Here is a 24,756-nt window from a genome sequence, read left to right on the forward strand (position 1 = left end):
GGTGTGAGAAGTTGCGTTCCTTGCAAACGGGAAAGACACAGGTAGGCAAGTGGTGTTGCGTTGTTGGCTGCACGAACTTCAGCCTTCGCCATGCGCACACACAGTTTGAGCGGATGCCGATCGCGTTGAGCCGAGGTTACGCCTGTAAATCACAGTCACGTAGTTCATGCGTCTACTGCTGGCGGACCTGAGTGACTGGCCTGTAGCTAATTAAACCATCAGGATGAAGAAAACTATTTCTCTGGTTCAGTTTTGCCCATACTAAAATAAACCATTCCTCATTTTGTACAGTGCACAAAAAGCGAGAAGCGACGACACGGAGCAGTATCGACATTGGTACGTTGCCGCTTTCGACGGAAAGCAGCCGGCCGCACTCACCGGCACTCCCTTAAATGCGACTATGAAGATGGGTGTATTTTTACGTGTTGCCATGCCAACTCATTATATAGCTTCCGAGATGCACTGCTTGAAGAGAATACGAAGAATGATAAGCAGGCAGCATAACAATGCTCCCGTATTACGGTCTCCCGCTCGCTGCTTTAGAAGGTGTGTGGTCGCTCATATCGGCGCGATTCAGAGTAGTGCAACGGTGCTTACATGCACAAAGTCTGCCTGCATAGATATGTTCTGACATTAATTGATGCCACTGATGATGGCTACCATTTTATCTCGAGCGAACGAGGAGTGGTTACTCTACCTGCCGATGTAAACAAACGCACCAGTCGGTGCTTTTGATAAAAATGGATAAAAATGCGGAAACTCGTGCTCCACATCTCACAGTGAGCATGCGAAGCGCTTCCCCGAGAAAGGGTAAAACACCTAATATAGCAAGCAGTGCACGTATAAAATCAGTAGATAGGGCTACCCTTGGTCTTCATGTCGCAGCACGATATGTAGCGCATGGGCGCTGGCTCTCGTGGTGGCGGGTAGAATGCGAACGGCGATTCGTGGCAATTGAATTCGTCAGATTCATAAAGTGTCAATATTTGACAGATCTGAAGAGCTGGTGCAGCCGACATTCTCACCCGAAGGTCCCTCCCGGTCACGAATCAGCTGAGCGTCTGCTTTTCGCTGGTTTCGTTTGCCCAGCGGGCGAGACCGGCATGCCTTGCGCGCCTTCCCCGCTGGGTACATTAGTGAGGTCACACGAAGAGGTTCGCTCGGTTGCTTCGTCAGGTTTCGGTTTCGTTTTCGCGCTTTCTTGCATATTTAATATTATCTCCGAATTTGCGGAACCATTCTACTATCACACGCGTGACAGGGAGGTCTCAGGAACCTAAATATTCCATTATCTTGACATGTTAAAAAAAAATAACGCTGGAGTTGCCCTCTAACGCTATCGCGTTAAACCACTGTAGGTACAGGGTGCTGTAAACTGACACCGATCGGTTGAGCAAATGTGGGACAAATAAAACAAAGAGAAAAAAGAAGAACAGGAAACCAGAGTCAGGGTCTTGCTGTCCGGTCTTCACTTCTATGTAGCTATTCTACTTGGGCTATAATGGCGTCACGTGGACGTCCCTACGAAAGGCGTTCGTCCTGTAGTGGGAACAGAATAAGCGGATGATCAAGAATAAGTAATTCGCTTCAGTCTGCTCTGAATCTTGAGAGAATACTTCGGCATTGCAGCCAACATACATTATATATATATATATATATATATATATATATATATATATATATATATATATATATATATATATATATATATCAGTCTCTCTCTTTCGCGTTTTCGAAGCCAGTCCTCGTCCGCTATCGATAGAACGGCACCACGACGTCGCTTCGACACCGGAGCCGAAGGGCTCGCCGAATTAAGCGGCCAGGGTCGAAGCCATTGTGCTCCCACGTTCGTCAATCGAAGCTGTCGTATATACACGCTCGTGAAAAACACTAGTCGTCTCTCGCATTGAATAGGCAGAAAGCACTACACGCGGTGACGAGAGGTAGGAGTGACTTGGGCTTGCTAATGAAATCCCTTCACTCAAGAACATGGAGCAGAGTTTTCACGCCAACCATACAACTATCATTTATAGACGCTTTGCTGTTGGTCTCGAAAGCTCCCGTTCGCTGTTCTTGGGAGAACCTCGCGCGCCACTCCAAAACGTTACGATGATAGCCCAAAGAAAACACAGAAAAAAAGTGGGCCATCACTCAGAGCGGAGTGTGATATACTGCCATCTATTCAAGCGAGAGCTGATTGCACAATGCAAAAAATATATATGCGCAAAGCGGCATTCAGACGAAAATTATGGTGGGATATAGTCACGCACGAGAAAACGAAACATATTTCTTCTATCGCACTTTCTCACACAGGTTGTACGTATTGTTTTCACACGGTAGAGCGAATGTGGCCAAACATTCTTCTTTATTTAGGTCACGTAAATATTGTTTACATTATTTTAGTGTCGCTAAGGTAATCGTTGCTCTCTCACTAATGACACGTATTTCAAGATGTAGGAGTGTACTTCATCTACATGGAAGCCTGCACTGTCATCAAATGGGGCCAATGCGCGGTTCCTCCATACTGTAGCTGAGAAAACAAAACGCTCGTCGAAAAAACACAAACGGGGAGATGCAAATTAGCACTGGCATGTGACAACCAGCTGCTCGAGGTTGCAATGATTCCTAGGGAAAAAAAAACATTACACGGAAAGCTGAAAAGACGCAGCTTGGCGAGAGGAAGTCTACCCAATAAACTATCTCCTAAAACGACTGCAGCCTTGCCGAATAGCCTTCCTGTAAAGTTGACACCTACAGCGATGTTCACTTGCATACTTTGGCTGCTCGTCGGAAGCAACCAGCACGTTCAGCGCTCCGAAGCTGCACGAACGTTCACAATAGATTATAAAAGAGAGACGTTCCTAAAGGACGGAAAGCCCTTCCGGTTCGTCGGAGGCGCGATGCACTACTTCCGGGTACCGCGACCCTACTGGAACGACCGCCTGCGCAAGATGCGAATGGGTGGCCTGAACGTCGTCGACTTCTACATCGACTGGAGCGGTCACGAGCCGGAACCCGGACAGTACAACTTCCGCGACAACTACGACCTGTCCGCTTTCCTGGAAGCAGTGAAGAAGGCCGACCTGCTGGCCCTGGTGAGACCGGGACCCTTCGTGTGCGGCGAAATCGACAACGCCGGCTTTCCGTACTGGCTGGTCAGAAAGCACCCCGACATTCGATACCGGACGATGCAGAGAGAGTACGTTCAGGAAGTGAAAAAGTGGTTCAACGTCCTCTTCCCCAGGATAGTCCCGTACCTCTACAAGAACGGCGGGCCAATCATCCTGGTTCAACTGGAGAATGAGTACGGTCACCTGGACGGATACTGCGACCCCAACTACATGGAGTTCATGCTCCAGTTGCAGGAAAAGCTCCTGGGCAAGGACGTGGTCATGTTCCGAAGTGACTCGCCCGTACAGTCGAGGTACGACTGCGACAGGGTTCGCGACGTGCTCGTGGCGGGCAACTGTTACCCAAGGACGAACGTTTCGGCAGCGTTCGCCGCGATCCGCCGGGGTATGGTGAGGCCCGGAGGCCCGATTCTGGTGCCGGAGTACTACACCGGCTGGATGGACTACTGGGGCTACGCGCACAACAAGGAGAACCCGCGACACGTCGTCAAAACCTTCGAGGAGATGATGGATCACGGAGCCAACGTGGTTTTCTACATGTACCACGGCGGAACCAGCTTCGGCTTCAAGGCGGGCACGAGCAACACGGCACCTCTGGTCAGCAGCTACGACTACGGGGCGCCGCTGGCCGAGGATGGCGATCCCAGGCCTTATTACTACCAGATCCGCAGGTCCATTAGCAAATACATGTCAGTTCCCAAGGGAAAACTCCCACGGCGATCCCGGAAGCTGAGCCTCGGTGCGATTCGCATGAACGAAGGCACTCCGCTGGACACGGTAATGCGACACTTCCTGGACAAGGGGTGGCTTAGGCAAAAGCGGTCCAAGTACCCGATGACGTTCGAAGAGTTTGGCTTGGACTTTGGCTTTATGGTATACAAAACGAGAGCCCAAGTGCGGCGTGCTCGCAAGTACAAGATCACGTTGCACGGCCTGCGGGACCGCGCGCACTTGTCACTGCGACAAGAACGTCACGTGATACAAGCGTTCACGATGAACGAAAAGGAAAAGCCGAAACTATACAAAAAAGTGATCCTTCGGAAAGGAGAGCAAGTGTCAATTTTAGTAGAAAACATGGGGCGGGAGGATTTCGGCCCCAAGAACAAGGATCCGAAGGTGAGCACACGGGAAGTTCAAACGTGTTTTGGCGCTGTTCCATGTAAAGTAGAAATTCAGGCTAGTTGGTCTTGCGTAACAGGTAATTTCCATCGCATTAGACAAGGAACGACCGCTGAAACAAGATACAAGCAGTGTGTGTGGCTTGCCTCTGCGGTCATTCCTTGTCTAACGCGCTGGGATTTGCCTACTATAGAATTCGAGCACAGTGACAAGGTGGGACACGAGGCGAAGAAAAAGACAAAATTACAACATAGCGATCGTAGTTACCAGCTGCCAACTTTTTCCAAAATGCGTTGGAAGAGAGTATAGACGGACGTATAGCGTTCCATAGACCTTTATAGTAAGAATACGAGAAGGAAAGTTGTTATGAGAGGTACGAGAACATGTAGAATTACGTGGTCTACACGGATATGTGTAAACTTGGTACTTCAGGCTACGCGGACGCGTCTAGCTCCTTACATATTATTTTCCTTAGAGCTATACTGTCATTACAAATCCATTGAATTAATTTGGTTATTTCATTATGCCTCCCATCCACTCCACTGGACTCTAATGAGGACGATTTGGTGAGCAATTGCTGCTGGTCAGGATGGCTATATAATACCGCGGATATTCATCGACATGCGTGTCCGGTGATATTGCCATTAAATATTTGCTGAAATTCGGCAGAGGAAATTATTTCGTTGAGAATGTAGACCACTTGAACAACTCCAAATACGCGGCGCCTCAAGTTTTCGAAAAGAGCAAACAGCAGTGGACAAATAAAGAAAAGCACAAACGCACTTTCTGTCTTTTGCGAGCAGTGTTCGAACTTACGATTACCTACAATTGCACGCGCGCTCTGATCACAATGAATCATTTTCCCCCCAACTTGCCCCTTTCACCACCCTTCTGTACTTTCTAAGCAAAGACCATGTCAAATTAGATCAATACATCGACTAATGATTGTCACGGTGGCTTAGAGGTTTCCGCAGGGGAATATGGTAATCCTAAATTCAAGCACCATGCTGCCTCCTTTCTCATAACTGGTTCTCATTTCAGGGAATCAGACGTGTAACCGCAGATGGCTCGAACATGACCGGCTGGCTCATGGAAGCTGTTCCCGTGACGCGGAACAGGGACGTCAGCGAACTGATGCATTTCCTGAGACGACGCAGCGGAGAGGCTTGCAAAAGGGCGCCATGTTTCTATTACGGCTCTTTCGTGCTACCGAAGGGGCAGGCGCGCTTGGACACGTTCCTGGACCCTTCCAACTACACCAAGGGCGTCGCCTTCGTGAACGGCATCAACATCGGCCGCTACTGGCCCGCGGTGGGGCCGCAAGTGACCCTTTACGTACCCGCCGTCTTTCTGCGACCCCACCCCGAAGAGAACAACGTCATCATGATGGAGATCGACGAACTGCCGAAACGAGGTCGGCGAGGAGTCAGCTTTGCGAACAGGCCCCGTTTAGAAGGCTCTGTGGAGCGGCCTGGTGCTTAAAGCTTAGTCTTTTGAGAGTCTGATGAGTAAGGCTTTCACCAGTACAATCGTGAGCGATATGGAAGCGGTAACTTCGTCGGGTTTATCCTAGCAGCGATAAAGTGACCAGGTTCCGTTAAGTCCTGGAAGGTCGCCGTGTTCGAAGATGAACTAGACCAACAAGCTGCTCTCAAAAGCCTTTGCATGTAGCGAAGGCTGCGCCCTCTTCACTTGAACGCTACGTGTTGAGGCACAGCGTAAATTCGTTTTTCTTTCTTTCTTTTCTTTTGGCGCAATCTTCATCACGTGAACTTTTCTGGAGCCCATATAGTAAGTTGGCAAGGAACAGCGGCTCTCCGAAGCCGTGATTTTTATATTCGAACCCAATGAAAAAATAAGCTAGTAATGCACAAAGACGAAAAGGAACAAGTCAAGCATTGGCCGAAATGCCGTTTTCACTTGTTCTCGGAATGCTCGCTCGAAAATGATACAATATGTGGTACACCTTGTCCTCAATCGTCCCCCTGATGTCAAGCGGTCAGTTTGATCATCTCCCAGGTCGGTGGTGATGATGAATAAAATGTTACCTCACAGTGAAGTTCAATTCTTTCCGGTTGCAATTACGGCAGCCATGTAAGAACTCGGAAGGCCAGTTTTCCCTTGCTGAGAGAATGTGCGCCAGAGAAAGCCAGGTGAGATATCTAGCGTTCGGCGCAAAATGTACCAGCCCTACACAAATAGCGAGCCAGGGACGTAGACAGGGGATGGAAGCTTGAGCGCCGCGCGTTACCCAAAGTCGGATGGCAAAAAGTTAATGCTGTCGTGAACGAGCACCCCCTCGTTTACTCAATCCTGTTTTAAGAGATCAGTGCTGCACGCAAAATCTGGGTGACGAAATCGCGAAGACTGAAGTAGATTAGTTCACAGTAAAGCGAATTACGAAGCAATGATCTTGGCGTTAGAAGCCTACTTCCCAAAACCTGATGCGCTTGCCGAAGAAATGACTATTGTTTGAATCGCACCGCTGGTACGATCTGTTGGGAACTCGGCGCTGACGCCCGTGGTTGTACCTGGGTCGCAAGCCCCAAGGGTAGCGTTGGCCTGGCGGCCTGGGGTACAACTGGAAGCATCCGAAGGTCCCGGCAAAGCATGAGTCGACTGGTAACAACGAAACAACTTGTTTATTTTAACATCGCAAAGAGTTGGCGGTCAGGTTTGACCGAAGTAGAGAGACGGGAGAGCACTTCACTCAACAGAAGAAATCGGAGCCCTCTTTTTGGCGTCCGGGGGCAGCTGTTTTTATACTCTCGCAGTTGAGGGCAAGAAGGAACCCCTCAAAAGACGAGCACGTGAATGTACAATGGGCTAATGGTGACGCACACTGTCGTAGCGCTGCCGTAGCACCATGTCGAGCACGATCTCGTAGCACCCTGTCGTAGCGCTGCCGTAGCACCATGTCGAGCACGATCTCGTAGCACCCTATTGTAGCGCTGCCGGTCGGGCACAATGACTGTAATGAGAGGATGATCCCTGCTTTCGCATCGCCTGGTTCTGGCACAATGACTGGAATGCGAGGATGATCCCTATGCGGTCGCATCGCCGCAGTCGCGCCTGGAAACACCTGCCGATGAGCGTTGCGGCGACGACGATCGGGCCAAAATGTCTGCCGCCCCGCCGCAGTCGCGCCGGCAAAACCACGTGTCGCAGGCGAAACGCAACAGACCGCCCCGCCGGGGGAAGGAGATCCCGATGGACAGGGGACTGCATCCGCTGTCCGGAGGGATGTCGCTCGATGATGCTCATAACCGAAGTCGGGCGTCCCTCGACGTTTCTTGAGCGCAGCGCACAGAGAAGGCCTCGTTCTCTCGTTCAGGTTCGCACGGGACACTGCAAAGTGACTTCGGGAGAGTTCACATTTTTGTTCTCGTTCCCGGCAAGCGTTAGAACTACGCTGAAACTCAACCGCTCAGTCAGCAAGCACGGCACAACCCTCACTAAGCCCTGCCAGGCTCTTTCCCCTTTTTATACCACTGCCTAGTTCCTTACAGTAGTCTAGCATCACTCAGAACGCGTCCACAAATTGAAAAATTGCACTAGAAAGCATATCATCACTTTGAAACACTAAACAAAAGCAATATGTTAAAAAAAATCCTGCCTCAGGAAGAAAAACATCAGTAACAAACAATTTTGAGGCTGATTCCTACGTTAGGGGCTTCGACTTAAGCCATCGGCGTTACCGTTGAGACTCCCCTTTTTGTAACGCACCTCAAAGGAATATTGTTGTAAAGCGAGGCTCCAGCGCAGGAGGCGGCCATTTTTGGGAGAGATGGTCTGCAGCCATTGGAGAGGGCAGTGATCCGTCTCAATGATAAACCTCGAGCCGGCTAGATAGCATGACAATTTCTGAACGGCCCACACGAGACATGCACACTCTTTCTCGGTGGCGCTATACGCCTGCTCACGACTGGTCAGCTTACGACTAGCATACAGGACGGGGTGTTCTACTTCTCCATTTTCCCGTTGGCACAGTACAACGCCCATGCCTCGCTCACTAGCATCGCACTGAACAATGAACCCTTTTGTATAGTCTGGCGATCGTAGCACAGGCTGGCTTGTTAGGGCACTCTTTAGGGCGCTAAAAGCTCTTTCCTTTGTCTCGTCCCAGACGACTGTTTGAGGCTCTGTCTTTCTTAGAGCATCCGTCAGGGGAGCCGCGATATCAGAGTACCTAGGGATGTACCTCTGATAGTAGCCGGCGACACCCAAGAACGACCGAATATCGGTCTTGGTGCGCGGTTGCGGAAAGTCTCGCACAGCGGCCACTTTTATTTCAGAGGGGCGGCGACGACCCTGACCAATCACGTGACCGAGGTAGACAACCTCGGCCTGTGCTAACTGGCACTTAGGAGCCTTTACTGTCAAGCCCGCTTCGCGCAGGCGGGTTAGCACTGCCCGCAAGTGTGCCATATGCTCAGACCAGGATGCGGAGAATATCGCTACGTCGTCTAGATACGGTAAAGCGAATTCTTGCTGTCCCCGCAACACTTTATCCATGAGACTTGAAAAACAGTATGGCGCGTTCTTCAAACCAAAACTCAACACTTTAGGACGGAATGTTCCCATTGGTGAAATGAACGCCGCATACCTACTAGCCTCTTCTGTAAGTGGAACCTGCCAATAACCCCTGACAAGATCTAGGGTGGAAATAAACTGAGCGCTGCTAACTTTCTCAAGGCGCTCCTCGATGTTAGGGATCGGATAAATTTGATCCTTAGTGATGGAATTAAGCCTGCGGTAGTCGACGCAAGGACGAGGTTCCTTGCCCGGTACCTCAACTAAAATCAAAGGGGAGGTATAATCACTCTCACCTGCCTCAATAACACCGAGCTGTAGCATTTTCTTTACCTCAGCCTCCATAATATCGCTCTGGCGGGGTGACACCCGATACGCCTTGGATCGTACTGGCTCTGTGGAGGTAAGTTCTATATCATGAGTAAGTACAGAAGTCCTACCAGGCCTCTCAGAGAACAGACCTTGAAACTCTTGTAATAGCTGGTGTAGTTCGGTTTTCTGCTCGGGCGACAGCGGTGCTTTACTGATAAGGTCACTAATGACTTGACCGGTGTCTTCCCTGTTCGTCACTGAGCCTAGTCCCGGAAGCTCGACCGGAAGCTCTTCAGGAACGTTTACCATCATGCACACCACTGCTTCCCTTTGTCTATAAGGTTTGAGCAGATTACAGTGGTAAACTTGCTGTGCTTTCCGCTTTCCTGGCAGACTTACCACGTAGTTAACGTCCGACAGTTTCTGAACAATTCGTGCTGGGCCCTCCCACTGCACGTCTACTTTGTTGTTTAGCGATGTGCGCAATATCATGACCTCATCGCCAACCTCAAAACGACGGGCCCTGGCTGTCCGATCATAATAAACCTTGGCCCTCTGCTGGGCCTTTGTCATTGCTTCACCTGACAACTCCTGTGCCCTTCTTAAGCGTTCGAGGAGCTTAAGCACGTACTCCACCACGACTGGGTCGTCGCCCCTACCTTCCCACGATTCTCGAAGCATGCGAAGCGGAGATCGAAGCGAGCGACCGTACACCAGTTCAGCTGGCGAAAACCCCGTAGCCGCATGCGGCGCGGTCCTTAAAGCAAACATCACCCCAGGCAGACACAGCTCCCAGTCAGTTCGATGTTCAAAACACAACGCTCTCAACACGCGCTTCATGACGGAGTGGAGCTTCTCAACGGAATTCGACTGTGGGTGGTACACTGAGCTGTGTAACAGCTTTACCCCACACCTTTCGAGAAAAGTTGTCGTCAAAGCGCTTGTAAACACTGTGCCCTGATCTGATTGGATTTCCGCAGGGAAACCAACTCGCGCAAATATGGACAGTAGTGCATTAACTATCTCAACTGAGCTGAGTTCTTTAAGCGGCACTGCTTCAGGGAACTTTGTCGCTGGGCAGATCACAGTCAAAATGTGTCTGTACCCCGTGGCTGTTACCGGCAGAGGTCCCACTGTATCAATAACGAGCCGTCTAAAAGGCTCCGTTATGATAGGTACCAATTTCAACGGCGCCCTTGATTTGTCCCCAGGTTTGCCCACCCGCTGACAAGTGTCACATGTCCTCACGAAATGGTCTGCGTCCCGAAAACACCCTGGCCAATAGTACTCTTGCAAGAGACGGTCCTTAGTTTTCTTAACTCCAAGGTGTCCGGACCACGAACCCCCGTGTGACAAGCGCAACAGATCCTGACGATAGCATTGAGGCACGATCAGCTGATCGAACTCCACTCCTCTGCGGTCTAGATACTTCCGGTACAGGACTCCACCTCTTTCCACAAAACGCGCATTTTTCCTGGCGATACCTTCCTTGACATTGCAGCGTATGTTTTCTAGGCTACCATCCTTCTTTTGCTCGGCTATCAAAGCCGACCGGCTGACTTTTAGCAACCTATCAAGTCCGTCTGACGTAGGTGCGATGAGCAAATCAGTAGATAGCTCTTCTAACTTTCCCGCATCGGGATTTTCCTCTCCAGTATCTGGTGCCTTTAACGTTACAGACTCAAGTTTATTCAGTTCGGGCGTGCTCGGAATATCAGCTTGCTGCGCCTCTGACCCTTTTTCGTTGTTTGATAACGTCGGCCCCGCAACTACCGCCTTTGCAGCGAGCTCCCGAACCTTCGATCTGGTTAAGGCCTGAACACTAGCTTCACCAAACAAAAGCCCCTTCTCGCGCAGGAGGTGATCGGACCTGTTTGAAAATAGGTACGGGTACTGGGGTGGCAGCATAGATGACACTGCCGCCTCCGTCTCAAGCGCTCCGAAAGGTCCTTCAATAAGCACTTTTGCTACCGGCAGACACACGCTATGAGCTTCCACGGCTTGCTTGATCCATGCGCACTCGCCCGTGAACATATGGGGTTCTACATAAGACGGGTGAACTACATCCATTGTAGCTGCGGAATCGCGAAGCACTCGGCACTCTTTCCCGTTCACGAGGAGGTCTCGCATGTAAGGCTCGAGAAGCTTCATGTTCTCGTCAGTGCTGCCTATTGAAAAAAACACAACTTTTGGTGTTGTTTCCGGACACTGCGCCGAAAAGTGACCCGGCTTCTGGCACGTATAACAAACGCCCGCTCGCCTCATCTCGAACCGCTTTCTGCGTTTGGCTGCCGCCGTCTCTTTACGTCTGGTCGGACTGCTTTCACTCGCATCCGCACTACGCGTGTCCCCCTTTAATCTCATGGGCGTGAACTTCGGCCTCTCAAACTTCGAGCCAAATTCACCCTTTTGACCGTCCTTAGCTCCGCGAGCCCGACGCGTCACAAACTCCTCGGCTAGCTCAGCGGCTTTAGCCACCGTACAAACGTCTGGCCTATCCAAGACCCAGTATCGCACGTTCTCCGGTAACCGACTATAAAACTGTTCTAGCCCGAAACACTGCAGAACTTTATCGTGGTCACCAAACGCTTTCTCTTCTTTGAGCCACTCCTGCATGTTCGACATAAGCCTATACGCAAACTCTGTATATGACTCACTTTTGCCTTTCTCATTTTCCCGAAACTTCCGACGGAACGCCTCCGCAGACAGCCGGTACTTTTTTAGCAGACTCGATTTTACTTTGTCGAAATCCTCTGCCTCCTCTCTATCCAAGCGAGCGACTACGTCGGCCGCCTCGCCGGGTAACAAAGTGAGCAAGCGCTGTGGCCACGTTTCCCGAGAGAACCCTTGCTTCTCGCACGTTCGCTCAAAGTTAACCAGGAACAAACCAATGTCCTCTCCAAGCTTAAACGGCCGCATCAGGTCAGTCATTTTGAACAATACGCGTTCTCCTGCACCGTGTGCCTGACTTCCATTACGAGCGCGTTCTATCTCTATCTCGAGACGCTTCATTTCCAAAGCGTGTTGACGGTCACGCTCTTGTTGCTCTCGCTCTTTCTGTTCTTTACGTTCCCGCTCTTCTTTTTCTTTCTGTTCTTTAAGTTCGCGCTCTTCTTTTTCTTTTTGTTCTTTACGTTCACGCTCTTCTTTTTCTTTTTGTTCTTTAAGTTCGCGCTCCTGTCTTTTTGCAGTCTCCCTCTCTTCAATGGTCTCAAGGCATTCCGACAGCTCGTCATCCTCAGCCTCTAACTCAAGAATAGCCTTTATCAGTTCTGGTTTTCTGAGTTTGTCCGAGACATCCAGACCCAACTCTCTTGCAAGCTCCAACAATTTCGGTTTGCGCAACGACTTCAAATCCATGGCTGCTCTGAATGCTGCTTTCTCTACTGCTTACTATTGTCTTGCCGCAACTAACCCGGCAGCAACGACAACCACAATTACCAGCTCTGTTTCTGACACTAACAAAAAGCCTGGCAAAGCTCAGAAGAAGAAAGTCCCGCACTCACCAAACCTCGCAGGCAGGAATTCCGCGCAGTCGTTCCGCTGCAGGCAACCAGTCGTCACACAGGGCTCGTTGCACTGCTCCCGGATCGTCGTTGAGCTGCTCAGCATACAGTCAACTGCATTTCTTTGCTGCTGGCCTCCGTTGTCGCGATCTCACCGCTGGCAGACAGTTGTTTGAAGTCGGAGGCGATCTCACCGCTGCCAACCAGATGTTTGGATCGCACCGCTGGTACGATCTGTTGGGAACTCGGCGCTGACGCCCGTGGTTGTACCTGGGTCGCAAGCCCCAAGGGTAGCGTTGGCCTGGCGGCCTGGGGTACAACTGGAAGCATCCGAAGGTCCCGGCAAAGCATGAGTCGACTGGTAACAACGAAACAACTTGTTTATTTTAACATCGCAAAGAGTTGGCGGTCAGGTTTGACCGAAGTAGAGAGACGGGAGAGCACTTCACTCAACAGAAGAAATCGGAGCCCTCTTTTTGGCGTCCGGGGGCAGCTGTTTTTATACTCTCGCAGTTGAGGGCAAGAAGGAACCCCTCAAAAGACGAGCACGTGAATGTACAATGGGCTAATGGTGACGCACACTGTCGTAGCGCTGCCGTAGCACCATGTCGAGCACGATCTCGTAGCACCCTGTCGTAGCGCTGCCGTAGCACCATGTCGAGCACGATCTCGTAGCACCCTATTGTAGCGCTGCCGGTCGGGCACAATGACTGTAATGAGAGGATGATCCCTGCTTTCGCATCGCCTGGTTCTGGCACAATGACTGGAATGCGAGGATGATCCCTATGCGGTCGCATCGCCGCAGTCGCGCCTGGAAACACCTGCCGATGAGCGTTGCGGCGACGACGATCGGGCCAAAATGTCTGCCGCCCCGCCGCAGTCGCGCCGGCAAAACCACGTGTCGCAGGCGAAACGCAACACTATTGAGGAATTATGGAAGCTGTGCCGTCTCCAGGAAGTGTTTGTGCCACGTCGGGTCGTGTCAAGTAGACGCGCCGGAATAAACCGTGGTTCAGCGCTGAATTACCTTCTCTGGTTCGCCGTCAGAAACGGGTGTATACTAAGCACAAGAGAAATAACTTGCCCGCTCATTTTGCTCTGGTAAGCGAAATAAAAGGTAATTTTAAACACGTGAACCACTCAACAAAGAAGGCTTACTTTTGCAACCTCGGGAAAAAAAATTAGCAGCTGAAGCGAGGGAGCTCTGGAAGTACGTATGCCGAAAGGTAGAAATAACAGCTTCCTCCCTGCCTTGTAATAAAATGAAACCATTATTCAAAATGATGAACCCAAAGTAGAGTGTTTTTTTTTGCTCATTACTTGTCCATATTTACCCCTACTAATTAAGAAGACACTGAAGTTTCGTAAACGATTCACGTAGATCACATCGCCGCGTTGTCTTTTTTCGATAACTGGTGTTCATCGAGTGCTAAATGATATAAAAGAGAGCAACGCCTGCTGGCGAGGTGATATCCCGGCTTAATTCTGAAGCACTGTTCAGGAGCTTTATGTTTGTATGTCTCGGTTATTTCAACAGTCTTTAAATCATGCTGCTTTACCCCTTGACTGGAAGTTGGCACATGTAGTGCCTGTACATAATAGTGGGCCACGCAAAAACGTTCAGAACTACACACTGGTGCAGTTAACAAGTATACCATGCAAAATAATGCAGCTTGTTATTCTTCTATAATGTCACATCTTCAAAATCATAATATTCTTAATGACAGATAGCACAGATTACGTTGCAGTTTTTCATGCGATACACAGCTGGTAGGTAGAATTCACACATGATTTGGCCCTCGCTATCGACAGCCAGCTAGTTGCTGACTGTCTTCTTGGATTTTCGCAAGGCCTTTGATGTCGTTGCGCGTGGCCTACAAAGATCAAAACTTAGAGCATAGAATCTGGATGAAAATGTGGTCAAATGAATTGCTGGATAGCTATGTCTGCGGCAGAAGTATGATGTTCTGAACGGTTTTTCTTGAGTCGATGGCACAGTCATTAACGGGTTACCCCAGGGATGAGTACTGGAGCTACTCTTGTTCCTAGTGTTTATTAATGAGATTATAGACAACATAACGTCCTCATTTCGAACAATAGCCAATGACTCTATATTAGATAGAGTCAATAGCGATCATATGACTGCGTAACTTTGTAGAATGATTTGGACATTGTGGCCACATGGTGTGCATGTTGGAAGTAGTTGAATGTGAGCAAATGTATGCACGTGACCCTTACAAGGAAGCGCGCCTACCAAGAAACCCATGTATCAAATTTGTGAGGCCAGTTTAGTTACCGCAAAGGCGTTCAAGTATTTCGGCGTTCTTTTTTTCACCTCTGACTCGCGATGGACTACGCACATAAATTATCTAAAGAATTTCGATTAACGATTAACTATCCAGTGGTCTGGAAGAACAGTCGCATTTCACACACGTACGATCAAAAAGACTACGCACGCGTACGTTGGGACCATTACACAACAAAATAAATTAACGACCTTGAAAGAATTACAGGGTCTTTAAAGATCTCTCTTAAGAGGTGAACGGCGAAACTCTACTCGCTCATTAGTAAGCATCTTTAGTCATTTGTAATCAATTGTAGTCGTTACAATTCGTCGTAAGACATAATGCAAATTTCGTAGTCATTTCAGTATTTATTAGTCATTACTGCTCCCTACAAAGCATTTTTAGTCATTTGTAACCAATTGTGGTCATTACAAGCCTTCGTTAGATATATTGTTTATATCATCGTCATCAGTAGTCATGAGAAGTAATTTCAGTCATTATTACTCATTACTGGTCATTAATAAGAATAATTAGTCACTTCTAATCAATTGTAGTCGTTACAATTCGTCGTTAGACATACTGGTAATTTAGTAGTCATTAGTACTCAGTACAAGTCATTTCAGTCATTATTAGTCATTACTAAGCATTCTAAATCATTTCTAATCAATTGTAGTCGTTACAAGTTGTTGTTAGAATACTGGTTATTTCGTAGTCATCAGTAGTCATTACAATTCATTAGTAGCCATTATTAGTCATTACTAGTAATTATTGACCTTTACCAATCCCTGTTATAACGTTATCATACACTAACCGTCACTATCAATTATTTTTTCATTCTTTAATCTGTCTTCATACGGCGTGGTGACGCTTCGGCGGACGCTAGGGCGGTCAGGTCTGCTGACACAAAATTCACCATGAGCCTAGAAATGTTTAGCCTCAAAAAATACAAAATAGGGCTGCCAGGTTTCTCCTTGGAAACTATGAACGAAAAACCAGTACGACAGAGGCTAAACATACGCTCCTGTTGTCGGCCGTAAAGACAAGCAGGAGACGCCTGCGCTCGGAATTCTTTTTACAGCGTACATCATTGGCAAACTGGCATTAGGCGAGAGAAATGCATCAGACCACTTTCGTATACATTCCAAAGAAAGGATCACCCTTTGAAACTCAAGGAACTTGCCTTTCAAGGTGACGTTCAGAGCTTTTTTTTTTTTTTCCCCCAGACAGCACGCGCCAGCAGTCTTTTTCCGCCTGATCTCGCGCAAACTACATCTGTTCACGTTTTCTTCTACCACGCTTTGTGTGCGTCAGTACCCTGCTTTAAGCATTTGTAATGCGAATATAATCCACCCGGCTGTAATGCGTTATGGGCGGTGTAGGCTATGAATGGATAAAATGAAATATATATCTTTTTAAGGAAAATATTAGTAGCTGCAAAAAGTGAACAAGTCATGCAACAATGTAACCTTTATAGTCAATCTCGGCTTCCAATATCTTCTTTCATTATGAACCCGTAATGTAATAGCCATACAATAAGCTATTTATGTGATATATAAAGCCAAGTGAAAACGCTCTCTTCTCATGGCACGTAGCACTTGCAACGGTAACAGTAAGGTATGAGAAATGTATACTCATCTGTTATTTGACCGTCTTTCTTCTCTCCACTTACGACCATTACATGAAAAAAAGTAGGTGCTAATAAAATATAAGACACACAAAAATAGACAGAGAAAGCCTACTGGTAAACCCAAGTGCGCCTTTCGATTACCGCAATTTACAAAACAAGAAAGTGAAGGCTACCTTGCGCATTTTTTAAATAATACTTTGAGTCAAATGATGCCATCTAAAAAATGTTGTCATACGATGGACTCGTAGGCAACAAAGTGCTTCAGTAAATAGGCGCGATTATTTTTTATTAACTGCCTCGTGATATCGCAGCCGAGCCAGTACTACAGGTTGTTACGTAAAAATATGCACTAGGAAACCCAGCAGTGACATTTCTTCGAACGTGTATCTCAGGGCTCGCCACACACAATACGTCATCAAGGGAGCCTACAATACGAGGTCGTTAATGACAATTGATTGTATAAGATGTCATGAAGAGCCAAAGCCGCACATATATGCCGCGCAATGCGGCCAAGTAACGAGATCAATGCAATCAATATGAACAGGTGCTGCGCGAACTTACAACAGGTGTTTTCTCCGTCAATCGAACGCTGCCTTGTTTGCTTTGAAGAAGGCTACGCTGATAGGAAACAGAGTTGTAAATGTTCTTCCTTACTCCAATTTATTGCGGTAGAGGCGTAGACGGGGCATGCTCATTCCCCGTGACGCATGCACGTAATTGCACTTGATTTTATTCGGATATATGTGACCTTACGTTATGTTCAGTGGTGAAGACCGAAGTCCGCCGAGGTAAAGCTTCAACAAAATTACTGTGCAGCGATGACGCGCTACCGTAATGGCGAACTTCGGCTGCCCAGTTTTACTATCCGATGATTCAGTTGAGACGGTAACGTGTGAACATCGCTCACCCCAACGCGCCAGAGCAAAGACATGTCGGGAGATGTTCGCGCGGCCCTGCTTTGCGTCTGCGCCAACTTCTTGCTCAACCACGTGATCCGATGCTCCGAAAGTCGGTCGCTTGTCGTGGACCACACGCGCGCGATATTCCTAAAAGATGGTCAGCCGTTTCGCTTCGTGGCGGGAGAAATGCACTACTTTAGGGTTCCGAGGGCATACTGGAAGGACCGACTCTACAAGATCAAGATGGCCGGCCTCAACACGGTCGCCTTCTACATCGAGTGGAGCGGACACGAGCCGGAGCCCGGAGTGCACAACTTCCTCGACGAATACGATCTCGACGCCTTCCTGAAGGAGATCAAGGACCAAGGCCTCCTGGCCATAGCCCGCCCGGGCCCGTACATCTGCGGGGAGCGGGACAACGGAGGATTCCCGTACTGGCTGCTCAGAGATCAACCCAAGATGATATATCGAAGCATGGATAAGCACTTCATAGCGGCAGTGGACCGGTGGTTTGCCAAGCTCCTGCCCATGCTGGTACCACACCTCTACCGAAACGGCGGCCCGATCTTCGCCGTGCAAGTCGAGAATGAGTATGGCCACTACGGCAAGTGCGACCTAGCCTACATGGAACACCTGCTGACCGTCATGGAGTCTCACATGGGCAAGGATGTCGTGTACTACCGTACCGATTTTCCGTTCGCGTTCTTCTACACTTGCGACAAGGTGCGCGACATACTCGTCGCCGGTAACGTCCCGTCGAGCTACAATGTGGCCACCGTGTTCGGTGTCATGAAAGGCGCAAATCCCAAGCCGGCCCCCATGGTCGTCATCGAGTTCTACACGGGTTGGATGGACTATTGGGGTTATGCGCACAACGCCAAGAACAAGGACGCCGTCCTCGACCCTTTCAAGGTTATGATGACCCACAACGCATCCGTAACCTTCTACATGTTCGTAGGTGGCACCAATTTCGGGTTCAAGTCGGCGAAAGGCAATACTTACCCCCTCACGACCAGCTACGACTACGGAGCACCAGTCGCTGAGGGCGGCGACATGAGGTCCATCTACTACGACATACGGAACCTGACGACCAACTACCTGGGACACGTGCCCAGCGGGGACATGCCCCAAAACCTGACCAAGCTCAACGTGGGCGCCATTCGCCTCGACGAACATATTTCTCTGGAAGAAGTGATGGACCACTTCCGCAGCAAGGAGTGGCTCGAACAAAAGCAGTCAGTCGACCTGTTGACGTTCGAGGCGATGAGACACGACTATGGCTTCCTGATCTATAGGACTACAGTCAAAGTCTACACCCTGGGTACAGCACTGCTTTATCTTCCAGCGCTACGCGACCGGGCTTACGTTCGCACCGGAGGCAAACAATTCGTCTTTTACAATCATGCCGTCAGTTTTGGAACTGTGAAGTTATTGGACACGATTCCTGTGAAACAAGGAGACAACCTATCCATTCTCGTGGAGAACATGGGAAGGGAGTGCTATGGCGTCATAAACCACGACATGAAGGTGCGTACATGGGGACGCTCCCTTTCTCGGCGAACATGTCATGCCTATTTAATTTCAATGTGAACCATCATACTTTCGCGCTGTCCACATCGAAAGAATATTAGTAGCTGTTCGTGCTTAACTACCACTTTTCTGAAATGCGCAAACGTGGCGAAAGGAGGTTATCTAGCTGCAAATTCAGACAAAAAATTACAACCATTCCACTCTGAGAAGATGGAATGGCAGCGAAAGCTGACGACAGTCAAAGCTCTCAAACGAAAAGCAAAGTGCTTTCGCTGCCACTCCATCCTCACAGAGTGGAATGGTCGTCATGTTTTGCGTTTCGAGTCTGCCGTCGTTGCTCGCTCGGAGGTGCCCGGGCTCGCGATTCTCATTTTCGTTCAGCATCGTGGGAACGTTCTTCGTCGGAGATCGTTTCGCGCCGGCGCCGTTCACATTCTCTTTGCTGTTCCCTCCGGCGCTCCTCGTACTCATGTTGTTCTTCGGGTGTACGAACCCTACGTCTCCGCCCCATCCATAACGCAGGTGTTTTTATCGCCGATACCTCTCCTGCTTATATACTGCGATAACCTTGACGCCACGCTCTTGTTCACGGTGAGCGTTCTAATCTGTTCCACATTTTGACATCTGCGCCACCGCACTGCACCCGTATGGGTTTGTCAGAGATCACTAAGTCCATTTCTCGTGCCGCAAGCCCCCCCCCCCCCCCCAAAAAAAAATATAATTAACTACGGAAGGTTAGTCCCATATAGCTTTCGCTATAATATTGTACCCAGCCGGGTAAACAAAAAACTGGGTTTACGAAACGCGCCTTTTATTGGAACGGTCGTAAAGCACCCCAAAAATTCGTACAGCAAGCTGCAATATCGCCACCGAAACCTACAGCACAGCGTATTAATCTCAAAAGGAGATCTCGAAGGCTGATGCCTCTATTGGTACAAGTTGCTCGGCGCAGGAACGCGGCTAGAAATGCTTAAAGTGTTTCTGGCGATAACTTTTACTTGGATGTCTGTGTTCTCCCACAAACCTCTAGTCAGTTCAAGATTTCATGAGCACTCGTTCCAAATTTTCATTACTTTAATATGAGCGTACTTGATGACGATAACAATGCTCTACGCGCAATCACACCATAGCCGCTGGCACCGCTATCGTTCCGCAGTCGCGGTATTGACTCGCGTGAAAGGCTACGCCTCCAAGGACGCGCTGGACGTTCGACTGCAAAAGCGACGGAGTCAATTAGACGCACCGTCGCGGTCCACTCAATTGGCTTTGCCGGGCTCATAGCTGGGATAACGTATAACAGCTTGGAATAGTTTCACCTCATCCCGGCCCAGGTCAGCCTTCTGGATGCCGCTGCACCACTGTTCCTGCAGGGCAACCCATTCCCTGGTGCATACATTTGTCTGAACGGAACGAAAAGTAAACGCCAAGCTTAGTCTGTGTAATCACTTCCTAGGTCACTGACAGATCCCAACAGCTTTCGTTCGGTTTCATCCTTGCACCATTGATGTGCGACTCCGACAACACCGCCGACGGCACCAGTTATCATGCCAGCGTTATCAGATTGGGCTTCAGCGTAATGCTAAGCCACTCAATTTTTGGCCTTCAGGCAACAATGAAAATTTTGAAACAATAATCGGAAAGGTTCGTTTTTATCGTGCTGTCAGATATGAAACCACATGAGCTGCCGACCGTGAAACTATAATTTAGAGAAGAGTAACTACGCGTTTAAGAACATAAATATGCAGCGAAAACAATTTCAGAGCGTCAGCTGGGCAAATCGTGTAAGCAGTACAAACGCTTGGGTACATCTGAGTCTAAAACGAGTGTAACAGCCTTTACAAACATGAACAAATCGCGAACCATGTTGGCTGTGACATCTCCAGGATCAGACTCCCGGCTAAAATGATTATAAAGAAGGCTAGAATCTGAGAAAAACAATGCATAAACACTACGATCGTAGCTGTAGTCTTACAAAGACACATACCCTATATCGTCGGCAGGAAATAGATGCCAAGTATCACACAGTGCCACAGCATGTTGCCTTCATATACCAAACGGAATATGGATCTCGCAGGGGCTCACCCAGGCCTACCTGGGCGGAATTGTACTTAAGAACTGGACTATTGAGGCAGTTCCCATCAACAAGAACCGAGACATCAGCGAGATCCTACGAATAGTCAGAAGACAGGGAGACGGAAGCGTTCCCGGTTTCTTCCACGGGACGTTCACCCTGAAAGAAGGGCAGAATCCTTCCGACACGTTCCTGAACCCGTCAGGATGGATCAAGGGCTTTGCCTTCATCAATGGTTTCAACCTGGGCCGTTATTGGCCTCCTACGGGACCACAGGTAACTGCATCTGTTGATACTGATCATCGCGGTTGAGGTTACGCACCCTTCAATAGGTACTCATCGAATCACGTATAGCTCTCAATGAAGTAGTTGTTGAAGCGATTCATAGCCAGTGCTAAAGATCACCGTGTGTCGTTTAGTACATTTTACAGAAGAAAAACGTTTTGCTTCGGTTAACAATAAACTGCAAAGCTAGGTAAGTTGAGCTATAGGTGTTTTGCAACGTCTGAGGAAAAGGCCGAACCTCGCCTCGGTAATTAATACACGCGCAACTGCGTCATATGATTGACAAAATGACATGCACAATGACGTTTACAACGACACGAGAAGGAATTCGTACATATTTTCACTATGTCACAGTGTACCAAGCACAAACAGATCGAAAAATAACGTATATTCAGCTTCAACATACTTCCCCAATGTTTTTTATTCTACAGTATGCGTATAGAATAAATGTAGAAATCAGCCATGGGTAGCAGCAAAGCGTTCATTGCAGGTAAAACAATCATAACAAGGTCACTGAATAAAAAACGAAGGCATTAACGCTCACATCACTGCTAATACGCCTTTCCTTAGAGAAAACTGTTTAAGCGCATAGATTATTATAGAAAGACTGAGCACTTCGCGCAAGCTTCTAGATAGTTGGGAACCTTGTTAGAATATCTCATTACAATGCTCAGAATACAAATTGAGGAAAATAGAAAGCAAAATTACTCATTTAGCTTTTTGTGACAAAGTGGTCGTTACAATTAAATGGACAGGACATAGACATGTAGTCTTTCAAGGTAGGGCTGGCAAAAACGTATTGCTGAGCTGGTTGGTTCATTACCACATATGTTTTCTAGCACCGTTCGATTGTTTACAAAAGATTGTTTACAAAATATAAAGCCCTAAATTGATAAACACTATGACGTTGAGAGTTGCAAAGAGCAACGAGTGCCACGAATTGGTGATAATACCATTTCTTTAATGACAGAATCTGCGCACCACTCGACGCCGAGCAACTGAAAATCGCCACTTGATTCACTTGATCCAGCAATACGCGACGCAAGCTTTTGCTACTTTTTCGTGCTAACCGCACCGAATGATTTAAGTAGCGCACACAAGTCTCACGCGCATGCGCAGGTGACACTCTACGTGCCGGCCCCGTACATGAGACCGCACCCAGAAGAGAACCGGCTGCTACTATTCGAGACGGAAGGAGCGCCTGTGAACCGCACCGTCATGCTGGTCGACAAACCCTTGCTGGACGACGACATCGCGCACCCGAGGCCCTAAAGGAGACTTTAGGTTCATGCGACAAACTGCGTTACCTTTTTTATCTCCTATTTTTTGGTGTCGAACAAAGGTTGCTGCGCAAGAAGGCATCGTAGCATTTGGCCAGCAAACGTTGATACACATCTCCCTGTACGGTTTCATTGCGCACAACTTTCCCTGAGGGAAGGCGGAGCCAAGACCATATTCATTTATAGCTCCTCCCTACTTCATTGTGGTCTCCCTCCTTGTCACGTGGTATGCTTGCATTAAACTCTAACAGCAAGTAGCTGTCCTCCGGTCAGATCAAACAACTGCTGCGATGCCACGAAGACTTTGCATGAGCAATTGCATGTCCAGAAACTACAGTCTCGCATCATCGAAAGACAAGATGCGGCGTCACGCGGCTGAGCGCGAGGCCACGGTTCGACTCTCGACCGCAGCGGTCGTGCTTAGTATTGTAGGAAACGCAGGAAGAACGCTCGTTAAGTGCACGTTAAGGAAGGCCAAGTATAGCCGCAATCAATCCAGAGCCCACCACGGTGGCGTCGCTCGAAACCCGAGCGATACTTTGCAACGTTCAAGTCGGGTAATTCGTTATTGTTAACTAACAAATCAGCCCCGCGCTACCCTGCCAGTAGGCATCCATCTTTTGTGTTCCGCCTGTCCATCCATCTTTGCTAGAGTAACAGCAAGGGAGGCTGGCAACCAGATCGACGCTAGCGAGAGGAAAGCCGAGGTAAGTGACAAAGCCAGCGAGCGAGACGTATAGTGTATGCATTGCTGCCAGCGGAGCGTGTGAATAAAGATTAGCAAAAAAGAAGAAGAGAGAGAAAAGAAAGATCAGACACCATGATACATTTTGGATGGCACGAAGTCGTAAAATGAAGCTCATGATGGAAAGCTAAGAGCGACTATAATGAGAGAGTAGTCGAGGGCAGTTGCGGGCCGAGTCAACACGATACCTATAGACCCCTTCATCGGGCGAGGAGAAAAGGGCGCGGGGCGAGCCTTTCCTCCTCTCTGCCTTGTGCGATCCGGCGCGGCGCTGCTTGAAAGTACTGCTGCTGCACGCTGCTGAACGATTTCGACATGTTTTAGCTAGTACTTTGCGAAATTTACGCAATTTCTGTTCATATAAGGTAGTCAAAGAAGCCTTTCAGTGCATCGGTAACTACAGTACGCGGTAATACATCTTGGGGGCGCGAACACGTGACGAGCATTATCAGCCGCGGTGTGTGTATGTCTTGCGAACTATTTTGCCTATATCCGTTTTATTCCAACGAACAGAACCGGCGTCTCTGTATTGCCTGCATGAAATGGTAAATTTGCTCGCTGTCTGATCGCCTGGCGTAGGGACTAAAAACATGAAACATACGAGGGCACACTCGTGTAGGGCCAACCTCAGGCAATCACGAAACATCTAAGCGGCAGGCGCTACCAAATATTTGTGATGCACCGGCATCGTTCTCACGCATTTCTAGTCTAGTAGGCTTGAAATCCCCATATGTCTACGCTAGCCTCCTGCATGAAGCCGACGGCGCTGCTCAACACATCGATCACTGCGGTCGGTGAACCAGCATGATACATATATAAGTTATGTGCTTCTGCATCGACTTTTTGCGCTGTACTGTAAAGCCATAATATCCGAGAGGGATCGCATAAAAGGAATGCGATGGCTATTTTTGAGGACAAGGTTACCGTAATACGTGTGAGTGCGTCGTAGAGAACGAAACGAACGCAACCAAAATAAATATTCGGCTATCACCCTCGTTCTCTAAGAAGAAAGAGAAAACGGGCTAACGCCGCAGTACGACTTCGCATAGTCCCGCCGCAGAACGTTTACAGATCTATAAACGTTGATACCGCATGCTTCGACTAAGCGCTATATAGAACAAAGATAGCTTTAATGCAGCACCTACCAGTGCTGCGGAAGTCCGTGCAGTTCGTAAACGGTCGCTTTGCTGGACAAGTGTAGTTCACACTGTAACGTATGCTGTTATTACCAAACAAAACTATTTCATTCACGGGTGGAAACATCATCCACCGAACCAAGTAGTCACGCATGCAATCTGCAGCTGACAGTTTGACGCAATAAAGTAAGCGCTATGGCGAATCCATGTCTTCAATAACTCATTATCAACCCCAAATCTAATACACATTGAATAAGCTCTTTAAGGAAATCAAGCGAAGTGAAAACATTCTCTTCT

General features: G+C 48.6%; 3 protein-coding genes across 5 annotated transcripts in view; 2 read left to right on the plus strand and 1 right to left on the minus strand.

The window, feature by feature from the left end:
* Positions 1–24,756, minus strand: part of LOC142560123 (latrophilin Cirl-like) — an 848,550-nt gene that overhangs the window by 621,546 nt on the left and 202,248 nt on the right. The window lies entirely within an intron of this gene.
* Positions 2,901–5,732, plus strand: LOC142559934 (beta-galactosidase-1-like protein). The gene is made up of 2 exons (XM_075671634.1): positions 2,901–4,247; positions 5,292–5,732. The coding sequence occupies exons 1-2, from the start codon at positions 2,901–2,903 to the stop codon at positions 5,730–5,732; spliced, it is 1,788 nt and encodes a 595-aa protein (XP_075527749.1).
* On the plus strand, positions 17,266–22,570 carry LOC142559937 (beta-galactosidase-like). Its single transcript, XM_075671638.1, has 3 exons — positions 17,266–18,939; positions 21,017–21,289; positions 22,418–22,570. The coding sequence occupies exons 1-3, from the start codon at positions 17,443–17,445 to the stop codon at positions 22,568–22,570; spliced, it is 1,923 nt and encodes a 640-aa protein (XP_075527753.1). The 5' UTR covers positions 17,266–17,442.

This window comes from Dermacentor variabilis, chromosome 10, assembly GCF_050947875.1.
Source record: "Dermacentor variabilis isolate Ectoservices chromosome 10, ASM5094787v1, whole genome shotgun sequence".
Taxonomy (NCBI): domain Eukaryota; kingdom Metazoa; phylum Arthropoda; class Arachnida; order Ixodida; family Ixodidae; genus Dermacentor; species Dermacentor variabilis.